Genomic DNA, 22,188 nt, shown 5'->3' with positions numbered 1-22,188 from the left:
AGGCGGCCAAAAAAAGAATTGGTTTTGGGGGTGACTACAGAGATATACCTGCTGGAGCGTGTGCTACAGGTGGGAGATGTTATTGTGACCAGCGAGCTGAGATAAGGGGGGACCAGGTGCCATTAATACAGGTAAACAGGTGCCATTAATACAGGTAACGAGTGGAGGACAGAGGAGTTACAGGTCTGTGAGAGCCAGAAATATTGCTTGTTTGTAGGTGACCAAATACTTATTTTCCACCATAATTTGCAAACAAATTCATAAAAAATCCTACAATGTGATTTTCTGGATTTTTTTTCTTCTCATTTTGTCTATCATAGTTGAAGTGTACCTATGATGAAAGTTACAGGCCTCTCTCATCTTTTTAAGTGGGAGAACTTGCACAATTGGTGGCTGACTAAATACTTTTATGCCCCACTGTATACTCTCCGGCGCTCTAGTTCGCCAGTCTGCTTATTATTACGCACACCTGTCACCATCGTTACACACACCAGCGCCTCATCAGACTCACCTGGACTCCATCACCTTCTCGATTTCCTTCCCTATAACTGTCACTCCCTTTGGTTCTTTTCTTAGGTGTTATTGACTCAGTTCGTGTTTCATGTTTGTACGCTTTTTGTGTTACTTGTTTGTTTCCATGTTCGTTTATTTTTTAAATTATTCACTCCCTGTACTTTCTTCCTAACTCCCAGCGTACACGTTACAAATTTTTGCAGTTTTTAATATGATATCTGAGTGAGGCTGACTAGCAAAATCAATGTGGGACCACCGGGCCGGTAATTTGACCATGATTACTAGATTTATAGATACAATGCCTTCAGAAAGTATTCACACCCCTTGACCTTTTCCACACTTTGTTTTGTTATAGCCTGAATTTTAAATCGAATAAATTGACATGTTTCACTGGCCTACACACAATACCCATAATGTCAAAGTGTAATTTTTACAAATTAATTAAACATGAAAAACTGTAATGTCTTGAGTCAATAAGTATTCAACCCTTGTTATGGCCTAAATATGTTCAGGAGTTCAACTTTGTTTAACCTGTCACATAATAAGTTGCATGGACTCTGTGTGCAGTAATAGTGTTTAACATGACTTTTGAATGACTACCTCATATCTGTACCCCAAACATACAATTATCTGTAAGGTCCCTCAGTTGAGCAGTGAATTTTACAGATTTAACCACAAAGACCAGGGAGGTTTTTCAATGCCTCGCAAAGAAGGGCAGATATTGGTAGATGGGTAAAAAAAACATACAAAACAGACATCAAATATCTCTTTAAGTATGGTGAAGTTATTAATTACTCTTTGGATGGTGTTTTAATACACCCAGTCACTACAAAGATACCGGCGTCCTTCCTAACTCAGTTGCCGGAGATGAAGGAAACCACTCAGGGATTTCACCATGAGGCCAATGGTGACTTTAAAATAGTTACAGAGTTTAATGGCTGTGATAGGAGAAAACTGAGGGTGGATTAACAACACTGTAGTTACTCCACAATACTAACCTAAATGACAGAGTGAAAAGAAGGAAGCCTGTAGAGAATACAAATATTCCAAAACGTTCATCCTGTTTGCAACAAGGCACTGAAGTAATACTACAAACAATGTGGCAAAGAAATGAACTTGATGTCCGGAATACAAAGCGTTATGTTTGTTACAAATCCAACACAACACATCACTGAATACCACTCTTCATTATTTTCAAGCATGATGGTGGGAGATACAAAGAAATGCAACACATTTAACATTTTTCTCATTTAGCAGAAGCTCTTATCCACAACGACTTACAGTAATGAGTGCATCATTTTTACAACTTTTCTTTGTACTGGTCCCCCGTGGGAATCGAACCCAAACCTTGGTGTTGCAAGCTCCATGCTCTACCAACTGAGCAACATGGGAGGAAAACCTAGAGGTAAACCTGGTTCAGTCTGCTTTCCAACACACACTGGGAGACAAATTCACCTTTCAGCAAGACAAAAACCTAAAACACAAAGCCAAATATACACTGGAGTTGCTTACCAAGATGACATTGAATATTCCTGAATGGCCTAGTTACAGTTTTGACTTAAATTGGCATGAAAATCTATGGAAAGACATTAAAATAGCTGTCTAGCAATGACCAACAACCAACTTGACAGAGCTGAAAATATTATACAATCCAGGTGTGCAAAGCTCTTAAAGACTTATCCAGAAAGACTCTCAGCTGTAATCACTCTAACATGTGTTGACTCAGGGGTGTGAATACTTATGTAAATGAGATATTTCTGTATTTAATTTTCAATCAATCTGCAAACATTTCTAAAAACATGTTTTCACTGTCATTATGGGGTATTGCATGTAGTTGGGTGAGAGAGGAAATATATTTAATCCATTTTGAATTTAGGCTGTAACACAACAGAATGTGGAATTAGTCAAGGGGTATGAATACTTTCTGAGGGAACTGTAGCTGGCTGCTAGTCTATTTTACCAATCTGAAAATGTTAGCTGACATGGGCTAAATGAGTGGCTATCAGTGACTGACATACAAGAGAAGTACTGCTGATGCACAACCAAAATTCAACATTGCACCTTGTGTATTCTACTATTGCAACTCGCAATATTTTAACAAATAAATGTGTGTGTTGGGGGGAATTGATCTGAGAGTCGCCAGTTGCCCATCCCAATAGACCCCTTTCTGTGTTTGCAAACCTCGCCGTACGAGAGCGATGCGTGCCAGTTGCCCATCCCAATAGACCCCTTTCTGTGTTTGCAAACCTCGCCGTACGAGAGCGATGCGTGCCAGTTGCCCATCCCAATAGACCCCTTTCTGTGTTTGCAAACCTCGCCGTACGAGAGTGATGCGTGCCAGTTGCTGGCAGAACAAGAGGGGAGTTCTTAAAGAACGCCAGCAAAAAAAGCCTATATTTACATGTTGCTTATGAATGCATTACACAATACTTTGGGATTTTAAGACTCATATGAATGTCCTGCTTAATATAATATGTGCGTCATCATCGCATATACACTGCATTATACTTTAAAAAACACTTAAACTTCAACCAGTACAATGGCTCTTTGGCTTTTGCTTTTGGCCTATATTAATGAGCTGCTGCATCCAAAATAGTTATTTTGAAAATATCACAACCAAATATAATCTTAACGGCTGTTCAAGCAAGAATCAAAACATCATTGATAACCCCAAAAAGTTATTTGGTTTACAAGTAATAAAAACATAAATCCAGGCTATGTTGATTGGGTGCAGATGGCGATGGCTTTCTTACTGCTGCCAAGAGTCGCACGCATTTATGCGTGACGTCAGTGTGTCGTGTATTGGAAAGGGGTCTATGAGAAATGACAAGTCAAGCATTGGCCTGCAGTCAGATGAAGCAGTGCGAGCATCTGAAGTGTTGGAATGAAGTGCTAGCCTTTTTACACATCTCTGTAATCATTCAGAGAAAGGTAACGATAATTTAAATTCTGCCCTCAAGTATAGTACAGGCCAACATGCAAGGAACTCAGATGGCAAGTAGGTATTATGATTCTTCTTCATGTACCGTAGTAGTGCTCTAAGAGTCCAATTGTGGACATAAAATTTCACTGGATGGAAAATGTAAAAGTGTAAAGTCTCCTATTTCTAACCAGGTTGCTACACATTACAGTAATGGGTTGTAAGATGTTGCTCTCCAGACTCTGGTCATGTGAGCCAGTGTGCTAACATTTCAGAGTATCAGGAGTGCACTTACAAAAACGTGTTCCATAAGGGTTCTTTGGCTGTCCCCATAGGAGAACCCTTTTTGGTTTCAGGTAGAACCCTTTTGAGTTCCATGTAGAACTCTCTGTGGAAAGGGTTCTACATGGAACCAAAAGGTTTCTACCTGGAACCAAATAGGATTCTTCAAAGTGTTCTCCTTTGGAGACAGCTGAAGAACCCTTTTAGGTTCTAGATATCATATTATTTTCTAAGTGTGTAGGAATGAAGGAACTCACCAAATGTGGAATACAGTTACTATGGTAACTTTGTAATGTTTAAATCACCAATTGATGTCCATATATGATTTCTGATTTATGTGGCTTTTGTTATTGTCCATTTGGGTGTTACTAAATTAAGTGTAATCTACACTGAACAGAAATATAAAAATATAAATGTAAAGTGTTGGGCCCATGTTTCATGAGCTGAAATAAAAGTTCCCAGAAATGTTCTATCCACACAAAATGCTTCTTTCTCTCAAGGAGTCATCATGTCAGGTAGTCCTGAGGCATGGTCCTAGGGCTCAGGTCCTCCAAGAGAGAGAAAGAAAGAGATAATTAGAGAGAGCATACTTAAATTCACACAGGACACCGGATAGGACAGGAGAAGTAATCCAGATATAACAAACTGACCCTAGCCCCCCGACACATAAACTACTGCAGCATAAATACTGGAGGCTGAGACAGGAGGGGTCAGGAGACACTGTGGCCCCATCCGATGACACCCCCTGACAGGGCCAAACAGGAAGGATATAACCCCCCCACTTTGCCAAAGCACAGCCCCCACACCACTAAAGGGATATCTTCAACCACCAACTTACCATCCTGAGACAAGGCCGAGTATAGCCCACAAAGATCTCCGCCACGGCACAACCCAAGGGGGGTCAGTGTATTTGAGATAGGTAGCTATTTTAACTGTAGTAGATGTGTTACTAATCACGTGAAGTTTGATGGTGACACCGTGGCAGTGATGATGTTTGCATAGCTAAGAAAGCAGTTCCCTTGAAATCTAGTGTAGCATACTGTAAAGCTCTCAAATCAGCTTTGTGGAATAGTGTTGTTGGATGTGATAAGAGCTGACGGCTCTTAGCTGAATTAAGAGGAACGTAAAGCCACCAAATGTACATGGAGAACAGGAGGTGAAAATAACTCTGTGAACCATATGGGGGAGTGGGGTAAGTTGAGCCAAAAGGGTAAGTTGAACCAGCCTTGTTTCTACAAAAACCATACAAAAATAATAATTTGACAAAATAGCGTATTTAGGAAGAGGTCATGATTTTATGGAGAAAAAAACACATGGAAAAAATGGTGAGCAAGTTTTGGTCCAAATAAATGTGTCAAATGAATTGATTGTGTTGTCAGTTTCATGATGCTTGTATCTAAACCAAAGTAGATAGTTGTAAGGTTGTTCTATACATCAGTTGGGGTCCTTTAACCTTCAACACGAGTCGAACCAGAGCAAGTCATGGAACAAGTAAAAAGGTCATACAGATACTGTTAAAGTGGAACACAAACACACACATCAGACAGCTGCAGGGGCAAGTAGAGACAAACCATTGAGCTTCTCCTTTTCCCATCATTCCTTTTATTGTATTTATTCATTCACTCTTGAAATGTTTCTCCATCCCATTACTTCCACTCTGCACCTGACCGCACTGAGATTGGTGAATTATTAATAAGGTAATACATACTGCAGAAGCAGCCAATCAAAGTTGACTTTAACGAAAAGCAAAGCCCATTGGATATCATATCACTACTTCACCAATTGGAAGAGAGAAAATGTTCCTTTAAGTAACTGCCATGCCATGCCCATGATTACCATTAACATTAGTTTGAGCAGTGATTCTTGATGCAGCCTCTTTCACTATCAAGTCATTCACCTCAATGCAATTCAGCCATCTTCCTTTGACGAAGCGCCTCTGCCTTGCTTTTCCCTTCACTGCAGTTAAATGTATCGGTAGTGCTTTTATTCACTATTGAACGCAGGAATGCCAACACCATATAAAAATCCATGCTCAAGCCAGTGAAGAATCCATGTTGTTTGTCTTAAGGCCTTTTGTTTAGTATCAGTCACAATAACTCACCATGAAATTTGAGCAAGAGATTCACGTGCGCTGTGATGGCTATGGTTTCATTGAAAATAAACAAGTGGGCATTAAAAACGAAGCACGTGATCCACAAAATGATTAATCTTGCTCCAGATCCTTTGCATCGAAGGTTTCAAAGGCAAACAGAACAATATCTGATAGCTGTACAGTTCAGTACAGTTCTTTCACAAGATTTGTCCGTTTTTAGGTTTCTTTGATACGATACATTATTTTCAATGTGATGTGCATCATACTGTATATATGTATTTTATGGAGGCTGACAATCTAGACCCATACATACAGAATGAACCAGTTGCATGAACTGTTTATCCCATTCACAAACGTGGGTTTGTGCTGTATGTTTGTTTCGGCCAATGGCCATTGGCTGGTTATAAATGGTAGGTTGAATGAATGTTCGAGTGCTGAATGCAGCTTTTGCCCACATGAATAATTCAAGCGAGGGAATAGATTCACCAGAGCTTGTGTTTGTATGCTGTTTCTTTATGTTCTTCTTAAGGTGCTGTTTATCCTATGTTCCTCCTCAGGCTGTGTCTGTCATCATCACAAGCTTCCCTCCTCAGCCGTTCATATGTCTCTTTAAAAATGTAGTCCAGGCACAGTATCCAGGTAGGTTGTATTGAGAACTATTTGAACGTTCTATTTGTTATCCTAAGTGGAACGGCAAATGTGACACTACTTAAGTGCTTTTGGGAATAGCAGGCCTGTGTTGTTTTCTTTTTTTGGGTAGGTAATTGAAGCTTAAACACTGCCTGAAATACCACCCCTACTTCCTAATCAAGCTGCCCTAAAAGAACTGTAGGAAAACAGGCTCGCAAAGAATCTCTATGAAAGATTTGAGACTGAGTATAAAATGTGAAGTGTATTCCCCCAGTAAAACTGCTTAGTCAGATTTAAACCGTGGTGCATGCAAAAACAGTAGTCTGGGATTTCTGTGTATCAAATAACATCATCTTTATTTCCCAGTGTTTGATGCTCTGTGTTTTCAAGAGGTAAGGAGTGTGTGTATGTGATTGTGTATGTGATGGGAGAGCGCAGGAGAGAGAAAGAGAGAGAGGTTGTGTGGGGGGGGGGGGGTCGTGCAAGCAAATGAGAGGTAGAGTTAGAGAAAGTGAGAGCAAGCTGAGGCACAGAGCTGACTGAGAGGAGAGAGTGGACAGGAGAGGAGCTAAGGCTAAGCATGACAATCACTCCCTCACTCTCCGGTGTGCGATGTGGTTCGATTCCAGGAGAGGGGCTGCTTATAATTCTCTCATTGCCTTTGCTTTCTCTTCCACATTGTCTGCAGCTTTAATGCATGGTAAGTAAGCTCTTAATTGCTCTAGCTACAACCCAAGCCTTAATAGTAATGGCATACAGAACTTCACGAGTTTTTCAGATTTCTTTTCGTATGTCAACACATGCCCATAACATACTCTACTATACTCTGACATATATACAGACATTTTTTTTATGACCCTTGTCTGAATTTAAGTCTAAAGATAATGTAGTTGAAATGATGCATTTTCCTTAGGACTATTTCGTATTTCATTTTCTATTGACTGCGTGACCATGTGGTTTTAAGCAACATGGCGAGAACATTGAAGTAACAATTTACATAGAAGGCTAAGTGAACACAGCATGAAAGCCTCACAACTAACCGTTAGTGCTCGACTGATATGTGAGATTGCTGTGTTTTTCTTTATATACTGAAGTAGCTGTTTTGGATGTAATTTGTGTCCACTGCAGCAGCGTTGCTGTGTTATAGAGTCTTATTGATTTTTGATTGGGTGAGCATGTTGTGCACTGTAATGCATCTGGGTTGGGTCACCTGTCTGTTGGTTAGGGTCGGGGCACATTCCAGCTCCCCTCACAAGACAGACTAGATGTTTCATGGATACACCCTCACACATCTCTTGTTTAGAAGAGTGACACAAAAAGAACAAGAACATACAGTCATCTGAATTTGTTTAGAATTGATTTAATCTCGACGTTTAATGTTAAACCTTTTTATACTGAAATACAATTTAGTGTTGTTTACATTATTGCACAATTAAAGCATAATCCCTTTGTGGATTAATACTGAAGAGGTACAGTTGTGTTTTAGCATTTTTTCATGTCATTATCTTATGGTTTTGAGTGGTTGATGTGTACAATTGGACAATCAGTGCAAAAGGAACATGTGTATTTCTATTGGTACAAATGTTTGGTCTAGGTTCTAAATATGATTAAAATGTGGTCAACTTGAAAGTTCTCTCTGTGAGGGACCTCTCTGTTTGTATATTGAAGCTCAGACTTTTTAAACAGACTGACGCAAACTGTATGCTAAGTTCACCCAAGCTGTGACACAAAGAGACATAGCATGCCTTTACACCTTGTGCTGCGCAATATCTAAGTTGTGTGTGTTGTGTTTCTTGACAGGTATAAAAAGGGACGACCATACAAGGAATAGAAATGCCTAAGACTCAAACGTTTCCCTTCACAAGACCTCTGACACCAAAGAAATCAAAGAAATCGATTATACTTAAGGTTTGGTTGTGCATTTGAGAGAGAGGGCGAGAGAATCCAAGGGACAGAGAGAGGCATCCATAATCAAAGCTGGAGAGCAACAGTGAGAGGGAAAGGGAGAAAGCAATGTGTCTATCTTGCAACTTCGGCGACCATCATCACAATTGAATACGAATTTGAAAAACCACAGCGCTGCAACTAATCTGTCTTCTGAGAAAGGGGAGGCAGTGAGCGAAGGTCAGAGACGTATTATTTATTTGATTTTTAACACTACTGAAAAGCCATATACAGTATTGTTCTACAATATTACTGTGCTATTATTTATACAAACCCTGTCAATAGTCTGATGTTTTATGAATCAGGCCTAGTTTTCCTGAGCTATTCCAATGGCCTGAACTTTAGGTTCAGTCCCTAACTGCCTTATCTTGACCATTTTCTTTGATGATGTAAACACTATCATCTCCCTGCCTGCCTTACATTTCCCTCCTACTGAAGCCAATGCACAAACAAACTGACAGACTGGAAATGGAGGCAAGCCAACCCGGTTGTTGAGGCCTTCAGTTCGGATGATTAGATCGGATATACCTATACTTTTCCTCCTGATCCGGAAAAAGGCCCAGAAATAGCCCTCAAGTACATAGACACACTCTGTACCTTTACTCACCATCCCAGCTTACTCCTGAAACAAAAGCTACTAAACAAAAATGGCTGCTGGAGTTGCAACATGGATGCCCTTTGCTCGGGCAGCAGCCGTAGGCTGGCTACCACTGGCCCAAAAGACCATGCCCAAGCCTCCTGTGGACAAAAAGAGTCGCAGTGATGAGATCTTGTTTGTAAATGTGAGTGGACTACGCTTTCAGACATGGAAGAACACCTTGGACCGTTACCCAGACACCCTTCTAGGCAGCTCAGAAAAGGAGTTTTTCTACAATGAGGAAACTCAGGAATATTTCTTTGACAGGGATCCAGAGATGTTCCGCCATATACTAAACTTTTTTCGAACAGGCAAGCTACATTACCCCCGACATGAATGCATTCAGGCTTTTGAGGAAGAGCTGGCTTTCTATGGCATAATACCGGAGATCATAGGTGACTGCTGTATGGAAGAGTACCGGGATCGCAAGAAGGAGAACCAGGAGCGTTTGGCTGAGGACACTGAGGCCGAGAATGCCGGAGACGCTCCCCTGCCCCCAGACGCCACATTACGAGAGAGGCTTTGGAGGGCCTTTGAGAACCCTCACACAAGCACCATGGCCTTGGTTTTTTACTACGTCACTGGCTTCTTCATCGCTGTGTCTGTTATTGCCAACGTTGTGGAAACAGTTCCCTGCCGACCAATCAAAGGGAGTATAAAGGACCTGCCATGTGGTGAGAAGTTTTCAGTGGCCTTCTCTTGTTTGGACACGGCCTGTGTGCTTATCTTCTCCTTTGAGTACCTCATGAGACTGTATGCTGCCCCCAGCCGCTGTGATTTTGCACGTTCGGTGATGAGCGTGATAGACGTGGTGGCCATCTTGCCCTTCTACATTGGCCTTGTTATGCCAGAGAATGAGGAAGTCAGTGGGGCCTTTGTCACCCTGCGAGTCTTCCGGGTGTTCCGTATCTTCAAGTTCTCCCGTCACTCTCAGGGGCTGCGTATCCTGGGCTGCACGCTACAAGCCTGCGCCTCGGAGCTGGGCTTCCTCCTCTTCTCCCTCACCATGGCCGTCATCATCTTTGCCACCGTCATGTTCTACGCTGAGAAAGGCACCAAGGGAACCACGTTTTCCAGCATCCCTGCCTCCTTCTGGTACACCATCGTCACCATGACAACACTGGGGTAAGTGTTTTGGATGTTGTTATACTACTTAACCTTTATAAACTGTAAAAGTATCATAACCAGTTCCGTAGCAACTTCTAGCACCCACATACAGTGTTGCTTGAATATGAAATGGTGGTACTAATCTCAGTAGAATCGATTGAGAAATATCTTGGACTGTGAATGAGTCATTTTAGTTGTTCAATCCCCTGTCGTCACCTCATCTTTACACTGCTCTCAGGTGTCACACACTCCAACACTCTCCCTGCAGGTGTGTTATGAATGGGAGAGTAATGGCTTGTGTACTGTGAATGGGAAATGAATGGTGTTAAGAAGATTTTACAGCCCACTCCATGCACTTGATGTGAACGACCAGGGTTTAAGGATATTGTCTTCAGTTTGTATTTGAGATCGAGTAGTACAAAAATCATGTAACCTTATTTAATTTGACATAAGGTTTATTGTTATGTAATAGTATTCTGTGCTGTACAAAGATGCAGAATTTTATATGACAGTTCCCCAATGTAGGGAACCTGTCGCATCATTTAATTTGGTTTGAAAACATGTCATCATTATTAATTCATCAAAATCCTAACAAAGATCATTCCTGAAATGAAAGCAGTGGTTTGCAGATGAGTATCTTACTGTGATGAAGGGTAGTTAAATAGGCAGAATGAGTGCAGGAGAAGGGATATTTAAGGGACCTCAGATGCATCCTGTTTCAAACTGTCCTTCATCTGACTACCACTGCAGCAGAGACTACATGTTGTTATGTTGATTGAGGACTCATCTGTAGGATTATTTCAAGTGCAGCTGGGCCACAGGAACAACAATACCTCAGTGAGCCATGGTCCTCGCCCCTGTGTTTTCCCAGGCCTCTTTCTCCAATATGTCCATGAGTAATCCGACTTGTTTTGATGGCAATCCCCCAGGCCATTAAACTCAAAACAGTATGTGTCCAAGCACTAAATGGGCTCAAACGCAGCACAGATGTTTTTACTACCGTCTCCATCATAATTTCTACTTCAAACCAACAGGAGTCTGAGACGATCCAATGTATTGACATGTAGAGTAGAGAGATAATGTACCATGACGCCATACAACTTCATGCAATCTCCTTGATTTCCTCTGTAGAATTACAGTCACCCGGGGGGAAAATATCTGCGTTTGAAGATGGCTGTTTGAATTTCAGATAGGCCATTTGGCACTGCTAGAATGGATTAGATGCGTGGTTTGGGCCTTTTAATGTAGCACCTGTGGTGTGGATTTGTAACATATATCTGTGTGTCCATCTTATCTCATGTTGAATTACATTATCTAATGCTGGCTTATTAATGTAGCTTCACCCTCAGGTAATGATGTAGCAAGAGCTGCTTGATGAGCAGTGTAGCAGCCTTGCCATCAATAGACAAATAAGCTCTGTCGGAGGGACTGCTCGAGGTTTCTGTTTATCACTGCAACAGCATCATCTTTCCATTTGATTGATGGAGGTGGAGCCTTTTTCTGTGTCAGTGTGTAAACGATAAGAACCAAGGAGAGGAGAGAAGGGAGTGATCCCTTGGCCTATTGTCTCCTTCCCCCGAATCCACTTGACACATGTAGGTGTGATGTCATTTTGGCATGTTTTGAACTTTGGATCCTGCCATTGTGTGGAGGCAGTTTGAGAAGATGTAACAATGTAGATGTATGGCAGTGACATTTCTCTTCTTTTCAGGAATTGATTAACGGTGAAAGGCAAAGGACACAATCTATAAAACATAATGCCAATGCTAATTTAGGCTTCATCAAATAAGCCTCAACAGCATTTTTGTCTATCGCTACATTTTGGCTGTCATTTCTACTTTTTTGTGAAGATGTCATGAATTACATCATTTCAGGTCAAAAAGAAAAGAATAATGGCTTATTGCAAGCAACACAAGCTACAGACATGGTTTTTGTGAGTCCTTCTCTGGATCAGAAATGACAACAGAAATGATACCGACATGTGAGAAGGCGCTCGTATATCTGGGGAATAAACATTTATGACAAAAATGTTCACTCATATGCAGATAGATATGATTTAGTTAGTTCTCTAGCTATAGCCAGTCAGTGAATTGGCTGCCATTCAAATAGCTAATACTAGCTAGCAAGCAACATTTTTTAGTTAAGAAATTGTTGGATGACACAACACATGTACAACTAGCTAGCTAACATTCATATACAGGTAACTGACAAATAAAGTAAACATCAACATAAGGTGTCTTAATTAACGTAATAAACATATACATTTAGCTAGCTAGCAGAAATATTGTTTCCCAATAAGTAATCTAGGGCTGCATTCCAAACAGTTAACAGACACAACCTCTCACCTTAACCCTCAAATTAAGTGGACACTTCTGATGACGTATCATGATGTCTGACGAGCTTACACTTGCAGGTCAAGGGGCGAGGGAGGAAGGAGTGAATTTGAAATGGACCGCCATTGCCCGGAAATTCGTCACTCATTCGTCCTGCGACGATTGTGTTTTCTACCACTGGTAGCTTGTGCGTGCTTTATATGCGCTACAGTCAATTATGATTGCATGTCTACTTATATTAACTATATAATTATTAATATATGTATACTGTATGATAGCTAACAAATTAATTAGCTAACTAACATTTGCCTGCCTAGCTGGAACTTCTGAAGAAGGAACATCTTTTATTTCTACAATTTCCAAAAGCTAACCAAACAAAAACATCATTTTTACGAGACGTGTTTGTGCATTAGTAGCACAATTTCTAACTTATTTACATTAGTTTTTACTTACACATATATGTTGAGGTTTTAAGTTTTGGCTGACTTTTCTTAGCGGATGTATAATCATTGTGAATTGAATTATGGGACGTTTCAGGCATAATTGTACATAATTGTACACTCGCAAACTCCATTAAAAACTAGGGCTGTGGGGCTTACGTTGCAAACTTCCCTTGCTTGGCTAATAATTTGGACCGACGACAAATATGGCCTCGGGGATTCCCTCAAGGGCATAAGGCAAGGGTAAGTGGACGAGGTTGTGTCTTTTCTGAGCTTTGATGCTGGCTTCAGCCAGCTAGCTAACAAGCTATCCAGACTGTGGCTAACTACTGCATGAAAATAATTTTGCTGTGGTATTTCTGATCAAATGTTACCATATAGCTAGACCCCTTATTAATGGAGTGAATAGCAGTGCAGTGTTAACCATTTCAGAGGGAAGGGACTCAGGATTGGAGACTACTGTGCTGTCGGTATTCTATGATATATGCTGCATTTTTTGGTGCAATTATTGAAATATATAGAAAGTAAAGATACATTCTAACATTTTGGCATTATACTGTAGTCTACTTACCAAATATACCTTAACAAGAACATTTCATTGGCCTCTGCCAACCCGATGATTGTATTTCATTGCACCCACTCAGGTTTGGAGTATGTCAACGGTTATATGACACTATCCTCCCAAAATGGAAACATAATTTCCCAAAATCCCTTATTCATGTCGTTTTTACTCGGAATTCTAGTTCATTTGAAGAGAAAAAGGATTTGAGAATTGTGTTCTGGTGATGACTGTTACACTATTACAGAACACATGTTTTCTTCTATTTAGGAACATGTTTCCAATAATGGTATTAGCATTGTTAGAGCAGACCGATGATCGATCCCTCACTGATGTTCAGACTACTTTGAAGTGGCTTAATGACACTGATTTTGGCCTTAGTTTTGTCTTAGCCAGATGTAAATAATTCAGTACTGTGCTGTAATAGTATGTGTATACGGAAGAGGAATTTAATACAGTCCAAAAAACGGTTATCAGCTTGCCAAGGATGTTTGATCTGGCAGAATTACAGGCAGATGGAACTATTCCCTAATAGTGTAAGGAACCACTCCTGCTCAGATTAGAACGGTACACTGTAATTCTCAATGGTAATAAAAAACAATATGGAAATTGTTCATGTGTTATGCTGGCATGGTTATACAATCTCCTGTAATGTATTCTGTTCAGGCTAGACTGATGATAGCTCGTTAAACGTTATACTTTCTTCTTAGTTAGCAGAAAGATTGCAAGTCATGTATGCTGATCCAAGCATAGGGGAAAAGACTCTGAGACTTATAGATGCTCCAATAAATGCACGTTTCTATTTGCAATTACTTGACCCCGTCTCTGGGGCAACCGACTTGATTCCTCATTAATGGGACTTCATATCGAGCTTTTTTCATTCCCATTTTGACCTTGGCCTATTCTCATCCAGCACATTGGCCAATAGTTTAGAAGGAAAGGAAATAAGTATTCAAGATAGCGTAGGAGGAAATAACTAGCTGTGAAAACCTGCCCACAACATGTAGCAATTATTTCTAAACTTTGAATACAACAAATATTCCTATTAACAAATAGTTAATATTGATACAGTATTTCTAGATCTTGCATACCTTGTTGATAGCGAAAACTGTCCAATCCCATCAGGAACAGGTAAAATATGTTTTAAAATGTGAAATACCTTATTGACTTTGATCCTAATCCTCAATTTCAGTTGAAAGACAAGCCTCTTTACTCCCGTTGCATCACTTTCCCCTTTCTTGAGTAATTCACTCCCAATACACTTCAGTCACCATCTGTTATTATATTACATAAGTGCCTTTTGGGAGCACCGCTGTCCTTGAACAATAGTAGGCTGACTGACTGGGCTCACCAACTGTTTTATAACTCAAAGTGTTTTATAACTGACTTCAGATATCATTCGTGACAAATTGTTGGATCTGAATGTTTAGGTTTGACCATGAGCTCCTTTGCATGAGATTGGGTTTAGTATTTATGAATAATTGTATTATTTTGTGATGTAACCTGGCTTAATCCTAGTTTCTGAATTATGTGATACTTAGAAATTGCCTTCCACTAGCCAAATACTGTACTGTACCAGACGGCCTGTCTTGTCTACCTGCTGGTGGTATTAACATTGCTGCTGGAGGTCGAGGAGAACCATAAAGAGAATGATTCTAGTTGACTTGAAATTAGTTTTATTTCATTTTGTTGAAGAATCTGATTTCAACCATGTCAGCCAAGTGCCATGTGGTGTATGATGTTTCATATTGGTCTGACCTTTTGTTCCCAAACTGCTCTCATTCACAGGATGGCATGATAAAAAGTGTTCCTAGGAGCCAACACTTCTCAGAGGGAGAGCGAGAGGCCTGTGCCAAAGCAGCAATCTAACATTCACTATATATTTTACTTTCTGAGACGTTGACTGTTTGTCAAGGCATGCGAGGGTTCATTTTTCATGGAGGCATATCTAAGCCGTTTTATATACCATTATAGTTTATGCTTATGCTGCCATTTTGACAGTACTCTGCAGTTTGACAATACCAAGCTATTCATAATCTATGGAAAAAAACAGACAACTGGATTTTCTCCAGATAACTGGATTTGTTGACCCGTAAAGGTCAACAGGGTGCGTTGAGCAGATTAGTGTCATGAAGGCACCACCCATTGACACTGAACTGCAAGTTGGGAGTCAAATGGTCTGCTGTACAGTGTGCTACTTTCTCTGGTCTAGAAAATTGATCAATGGAAATTGAAAGGATAATTGGTGTTAGGTTAACTCTTGTTTTAACCCAGTTGTTGTCGAATATATTCTGTGTGCACTGTGCAAATGCTAAGCTGAGTTGAGTTCTTTCAGGGACCATTCTCAGGTCACAGCAATAGAATGAGAATTATAGTTGTTTTGTGGACTATGACGAACATTGAGAATAAAGCACATAGTGAGGAGACGTGGCTCCGTAGGGGATTCTACTCAAAAGAAGGCAACATAAGCAAAACACAACAGGCTGAAGGTATTGGCCCTTGCCTTATTTCATATCATGAAGTGGTATACTTCTGTACTCAGGGAGTTTAACAGTGACTGAACAGATGGAGGGGTAGGCATCTACTGAACAAAGTATCAACTGAATAGTCCATTGAGGCCTTCTTTTATTTAATGGTACTGTATACTGTAAAATCAGTCACAATGGTGATCTCTATGTTGTCTATATGTACTGAACAAAAATATAATTACAGAAATTTTCCATACGCACAAAAAGCTTATTTCTCTCAAATGCTGTGCACAAATTTGTTTACATCCATGTTTATGAACATTTTCTCCTTTGCCAAGATAATCCATCCACCTGACAGGTGTGGCATATCAAGAAGCTGATTAAACAGCAAGGTCATTACACAGGTGCAGCTTGTGCTGGGGACAATAAATGGCCACTCTAAAATGTGCAGTTTTGTCACACAACACAATGACACAGATGTCTCATGTTTTGAGGGAACATGCAATTGGCATGCTGACTGCAGGAATGTCCAATAGAGCTGTGGCCAGATAATTAAATGTTAATTTCTCTACCATAAGCCACCTCCAATGTCATTTTAGAGAATTTGGCAGTATGTCCAACTGGCCTCACAACCGTAGACCACGTGTAACAACGCCAGCCCAGGACCTCCACATCCAGATTCTTCACATGCGGGATTGTTTAAGTAGACGAAATACATTATTCCCCTTTTCTTCTTCCTGTACTCTATGAAGCTTTGAGTTGACTTCCTTTCTAAGTAATTGGGGTGCTCACAATTTTGGACAGGCTCTCGCTGTGGCCCTTCTGCCTTCTCAAGCTGACCTATTTACTGGCTATGTGGTGGGATGACAAAGCTGACTTATCTTCTTCCCATGTCCCCATCTGCCTCGGTAGTGTCCACACCACACCTCTCCCCGTGGAACTCTCAGGAATGGGCAGACACTGCACAGCTGGACCACTTAGACTCTGTCTCTGAATATCTCTCTCACTGAGGCAGAGAACACAGCCACCGAATACTCTACTCTCATCAATTATTTTCATTAAGTTTCCTTGCAATTCTAAGTGCCTCTCTGAATGTCATGCGCCCCAGTGTATATTCAAAGTGTATATTCAAATATTGAAATCCTCTATATATATATATATATTGTATATCTATTGTATATATATTGTATTTTGAAATCCTCACTTGGCTAAGCTATCATTCTTTTGTTTCCATGGTTTTGTATTACTTGAGAATATAACACTTGCATACACGCACACATACAGAACATACGTAGCCTAGCCGAAATATGAGATTGTGAGTTATTATTAGAATATAACTGAGCTCAACCTCCACATTAAGATGAAAATAACAAGGATGACCCTCACATAGAGTGATTCATATTCATTTGTTTCAAATGGGAGCTTCTTAACTCTATGCATAGTACCCAATAAATAACACAACATGCTAAAACTGCAATGTAATGGTTTTATTCTCTGTTCAGTGTTCATATTCTGTCTCTACTGTGTGTTTAATATATATGACCCACGCATTACTACACTAGATAGCTCTGGTTTATTAGAGTTCCATGAACGTGTCTTATCAATTTAACACTCTTACTCTAATTGTGCCCATTCTGTGGTTCAATATCCTTCATGTATATGGTTATTATGATGCTTGTTTGTTGTCTTGAGGGGTAAATACAGGGGATTCAAATCATGACTTTATTCAGCTGCTCCAGACCACATTTTCACCCCATTTCACTGTAAGAAGATGCATGAGATCACGTCTTGAGTAAGATTCTTAGTCTCTACTCAGAGGGTTTCGTTGGATGACAAAATGTTTAGATTGACTTCTTTTGCACAGCTATTTCAAAAAAGCACTTATTTTGTGTATTGTGTTTATAAATGGCTTATATTGTGTATTGTAGACAAGGTTTAAATGCAGTTCTCTTTTCAGAGGCGATGACTTTACATAGCCTTTACCCTCATTATGTATTCAGAGGGGATAATCTGAATTGTTGGAGGACAACCTGAAATTATGTTAATCCAAATTATTGGACTATATAAATATCCTCAATTAAAAAATATCAACCACTGAACATGTATATTGATTAATCATGAAAATTAGGGAGCGAACCATTCATTTGGGAATAGCCAAGGTATTTAAAAATCGGATTTATTTATGGATGAAAAATAATGAATATAGCTATTGTCCCCAAGGCATGGCACTACAGTTTACAATAATAAACACTATGAAATATCTTAGTACAGGCCATAATTTAGTTATCCTACCATGGAATTGTACGAACGAATAAACCTATACAGCCTGTCTGGTGAACAACTACACAGAGACAGGAACAATCACCCACGAAAACACTCACAGAATATGGCTGTCTAAATATGGTTCCCAATCAGAGACAACGAATAAATCACCTGACTCTGATCGAGAACCGCCTCAGGCAGCCATAGACTAATTAGACACCCCACAAAACCCCAAGACAAAAAACACACCACAATAACCCATGTCACACCCTGGCCTGACCAAATAAATAAAGAAAACACAAAATACTAAGACCAAGGCGTAACAGGTCTTTTGCAGACTCAGGTTGCAGACATCAGGTTTTCTTCCAGAATGGTCCTGTATTTGGCTCCATCCATCTTCCCATCAATTTTAACCATCTTCCCTGTCCCTGCTGAAGAAAAGCAGGCCCAAACCATGATGCTGCCACCACCATGTTTGACAGTGGGGATGGTGTGTTCAGGGTGATGAGCTGTGTTGCTTTTATGCCAAAGATAACGTTTTTCATTGTTGCCAAAAAGTTCAATTTTGTTTTCATTTGACCAGAGCACCTTCTTCCACATGTTTGGTGTGTCTCTCAGGTGACTTGTGGCAAACTTTAAACGACACTTTTTATGGATATCTTTAAGAAATGGCTTTCTTCTTGCCACTCTTCCATAAAGGCCAGATTTGTGCAATATACGACTGATTGTTGTCCTATGGACAGAGTCTCCCACCTCAGCTGTAGATCTCTGCAGTTCATCCAGAGTGATCATGGACCTCTTGGCTGCATCTCTGATCAGTCTTCTCCTTGTATGAGCTGAAAGTTTAGAGGGACGGCCAGTTCTTGGTAGATTTGCAGTGGTCTGATACTCCTTCCATTTCAATTTTATCGCTTGCACATTGCTCCTTGGGATGTTAAAAGCTTGGGAAATCTTTTTGTATCCAAATCCGGCTTTAAACTTCTTCACAACAGTATCTCGGACCTGCCTGGTGTGTTCCTTGTTCTTCATGATGCTCTCTGCACTTTTCACGGACCTCTGAGACTATCACAGTGCAGGTGCATTTATACGGAGACTTGATTACACACAGGTGGATTGTATTTATCATCATTAGTCATTTAGGTCAACATTGGATCATTCAGAGATCCTCACTGAACTTCTGGAGAGAGTTTGCTGCACTGAAAGTAAAGGGGCTGTGCTATACCTTCCACCTTGTGGATTTACCTTTTTGTCTTGGAGGATTACCTTTGTTCTTGTGGAATTCATTTTGAGGTTGTGGAGTTAAATTAATTAAATACACCGTCTCAAGTACTGCTGTGTCTGCCTCATCTTCTGGGTTCTGCTGACTATTTGTGGCTCAGTTGGTTTAGTGACTGTTTCTCACTCTGGAGACCCAGGTTCGTGTCGGGTCCTGACATTTTGATTTGTTAAAAAAGTTTGAAATATCCAATAAATGTCGTTCCACTTCATGATTGTGTCCCACTTGTTGTTGATTCTTCACAAAAAAATACAGTTTTATATCTTTATGTTTGAAGCCCGAAATGTGGCAAAAGGTCGCAAAGTTCAAGGGGGCCGAATACTTTCGCAAGGCACTGTATATGCCAATTACTTGATGGTCCGACAGCATTCTGTCCTGTCAACACTTTTGAGACTTTTGGTGCCAGCGAGAATGACATAAGAAAGTAATCAAGACGACTAGCTTGATTGAGCCTCCGCCATGTACAGTTGAAGTCAGAGGTTTACATACACTTAGGTTGGAATCATTAAAACTAATTTTTCAACCACTCCTACAAATTTCTTGTTATCAAACTATGGTTTTGGCAAGTTGGTTAGGACATCTACTTTGTGCATGATACAAGTATTTTTTCCAACAATTGTTTACAGACAGATTATTTCACTTATAATTCACTGTATCACAATCCAGTTGGTCAGAAGTTCACATACACTAAGTTGACTGTGCCTTTAAACATCTTGGGAAATTCCAGAAAATTATGTCATAGCTTTAGAAACTTCTTAAAGGCTAATTGACATCATTTGAGTCAATTGGAGGTGTACCCGTGGATGTATTTCAAGGCCTACCTTCAAACTCAGTGCCTCTTTGCTTGACATCATGGGAAAATCTAAATAAATCAGCCAAGACCTCAGAAAAAAATGGTATACCTCCACAAGTCTTGTTCATCCTTAGGAGCAATTTCCAAAAGCCTGGGGGTACCAGATTCATCTGTCCAAACAATAGTATGAAAATATAAACACCATGAGACCATGCAGCCATCATACCACTCAGGAAGGAGGCGCTTTCTGTCTCCTAAAGATGACCATACTTTGGTGAGGAAAGCTCAAATCAATCCCAGAACAACAGCAAAGGACCTTGTGAAGATGCTGGAGGAAACAGGCACAAAAGTATGTATATCCACAGTAAAACGAGTCCTGTATCGACATAACCTGAAAGGCTGCACAGCAAGGAAGAAGCCACTGCTCCAAACCCGTCATAAAAAAGCCAGACTACGGTTTGCAACTGCACATGGGAACAACGATTGTATTTTTTGTAGAAATGTCCTCTGGTCTGATGAAACAAAAATAGAACTGTTTGGCCATAATGACCATCGTTATGTTTGGAGGATAAAGGGGATAATTGCAAGCCGAAGAAGCACGGGGGTGGCAGCATCATGTTGTGGGGGTGCGTTGCTGCAGGAGGGACTGGTGCACTTCACAAAATAGATGGCATCATGAGGGAGAAAAGGATATATTGAAGCAACATCTCAAGACATCAGTCAGGAAGTTAAAGCTTGGGTCTTCCAAATGGACAATTACCTCAAGCATACTTCCAAAGATGTGGCAAAATGGCTTAAGGACAACAAAGTCAAGGTATTGGAGTGGCCATCACAAAGCCCTGACCTCAATCCCATAGAAGATCTGTGGGCAGAATTGAAAAAGCGTGTGTGAGCAAGGAGGCCTACAAACCTGATTCAGTTACACCAGCTCTGTCAGGAGGAATGGGCCAAAATTAACCCAGCTTATTGTGGGAAGCTTGTGGAAGGCTTCCCGAAACATTTAACCCAAGTTAAACAATTTAAAGGCAATGCTCCCAAATACTAATTGAGTGTATGTAAACTTCTAACCCACTGGAAATGTGATGAAAGAAACAAAAGCTGAAATAAATAATTCTCTCTACTATTATTCTGACATTTCACATTCTTAAAATAAAGTAGTGATCCTAACTGACCTAAAACAGGGAATTTTTACTAGGATGAAATGTCAGGAATTGTGAAAAACTGAGTTTAAATGTATTTGGCTAAGGTTCCACTAGTTAAAAATATAGCTGTGATGTTCATGATTTCCTTAAGTGCACAAGGGTGATATTTTTTGTGTAATTTCCTTACGGTCCATTGAGGTATTTAAAACCATAGAATAATCTCCCACCATAATAGTATAGTTGTGTAATGCTTGTATGTTTGATAAATTATTAAATATACTTTCAAAGAAGTGTGAATCATCATTATTGGACCGTATAGATAAATGTGCCTGTTTAGGACCCAATAACATATTTCTACCTTGTGGATCTGTTTGGACAATTTGCACACTCAGATAAAAATGATTGTTAATTAATATCATCACCCCTTTTGAATTTCTTTGTCCATGGGAGAAGTATATTTCACCCCCCCCCCCAGTCCATTTTCCATACAACTTAATCTAAAATAGTTGAATGGGTTTCCTGTAAACAATAGATCTTATATTCCTTCTCTTTTAGCCAGGTAAATACTGATTGTATTGTCATATTATCTGCTAAGCCATTACAATTACAACTGGCTATACTTATTTCACTATTCTATTTACCATAATGAGATACAAGTCTATATTCTATTTATCATAATATATGTTTGTAAACTTACCATTTAAAAGTACCATAATGATTGAGTGTCCATATAGCTGTACCATGATATTTGCATGGCTACTAAGTAAACCTCTAATTGTTCTCCACTATT

At 40.0% G+C, this 22,188-nt stretch overlaps 1 protein-coding gene across 1 annotated transcript in view; it reads left to right on the top strand.

Moving 5' to 3' along the window:
• The first annotated feature begins 6,997 nt into the window (after nt 1-6,997).
• LOC124022075 (potassium voltage-gated channel subfamily D member 1-like) overlaps nt 6,998-22,188 on the top strand; it is a 79,955-nt gene continuing 64,764 nt past the window's right edge. The window contains exons 1-2 of the mRNA XM_046337133.1: nt 6,998-7,137; nt 8,238-10,143. Of these exons, the coding sequence (XP_046193089.1) occupies nt 9,029-10,143 (1,115 nt within the window). The 5' untranslated portion in view covers nt 6,998-7,137; nt 8,238-9,028. The remainder of the gene's footprint in view (nt 7,138-8,237; nt 10,144-22,188) is intronic.

Source organism: Oncorhynchus gorbuscha, linkage group LG03 (genome assembly GCF_021184085.1).
Source record: "Oncorhynchus gorbuscha isolate QuinsamMale2020 ecotype Even-year linkage group LG03, OgorEven_v1.0, whole genome shotgun sequence".
NCBI lineage: Eukaryota > Metazoa > Chordata > Actinopteri > Salmoniformes > Salmonidae > Oncorhynchus > Oncorhynchus gorbuscha.
This window is presented reverse-complemented; position numbering and strand designations above follow the sequence as displayed.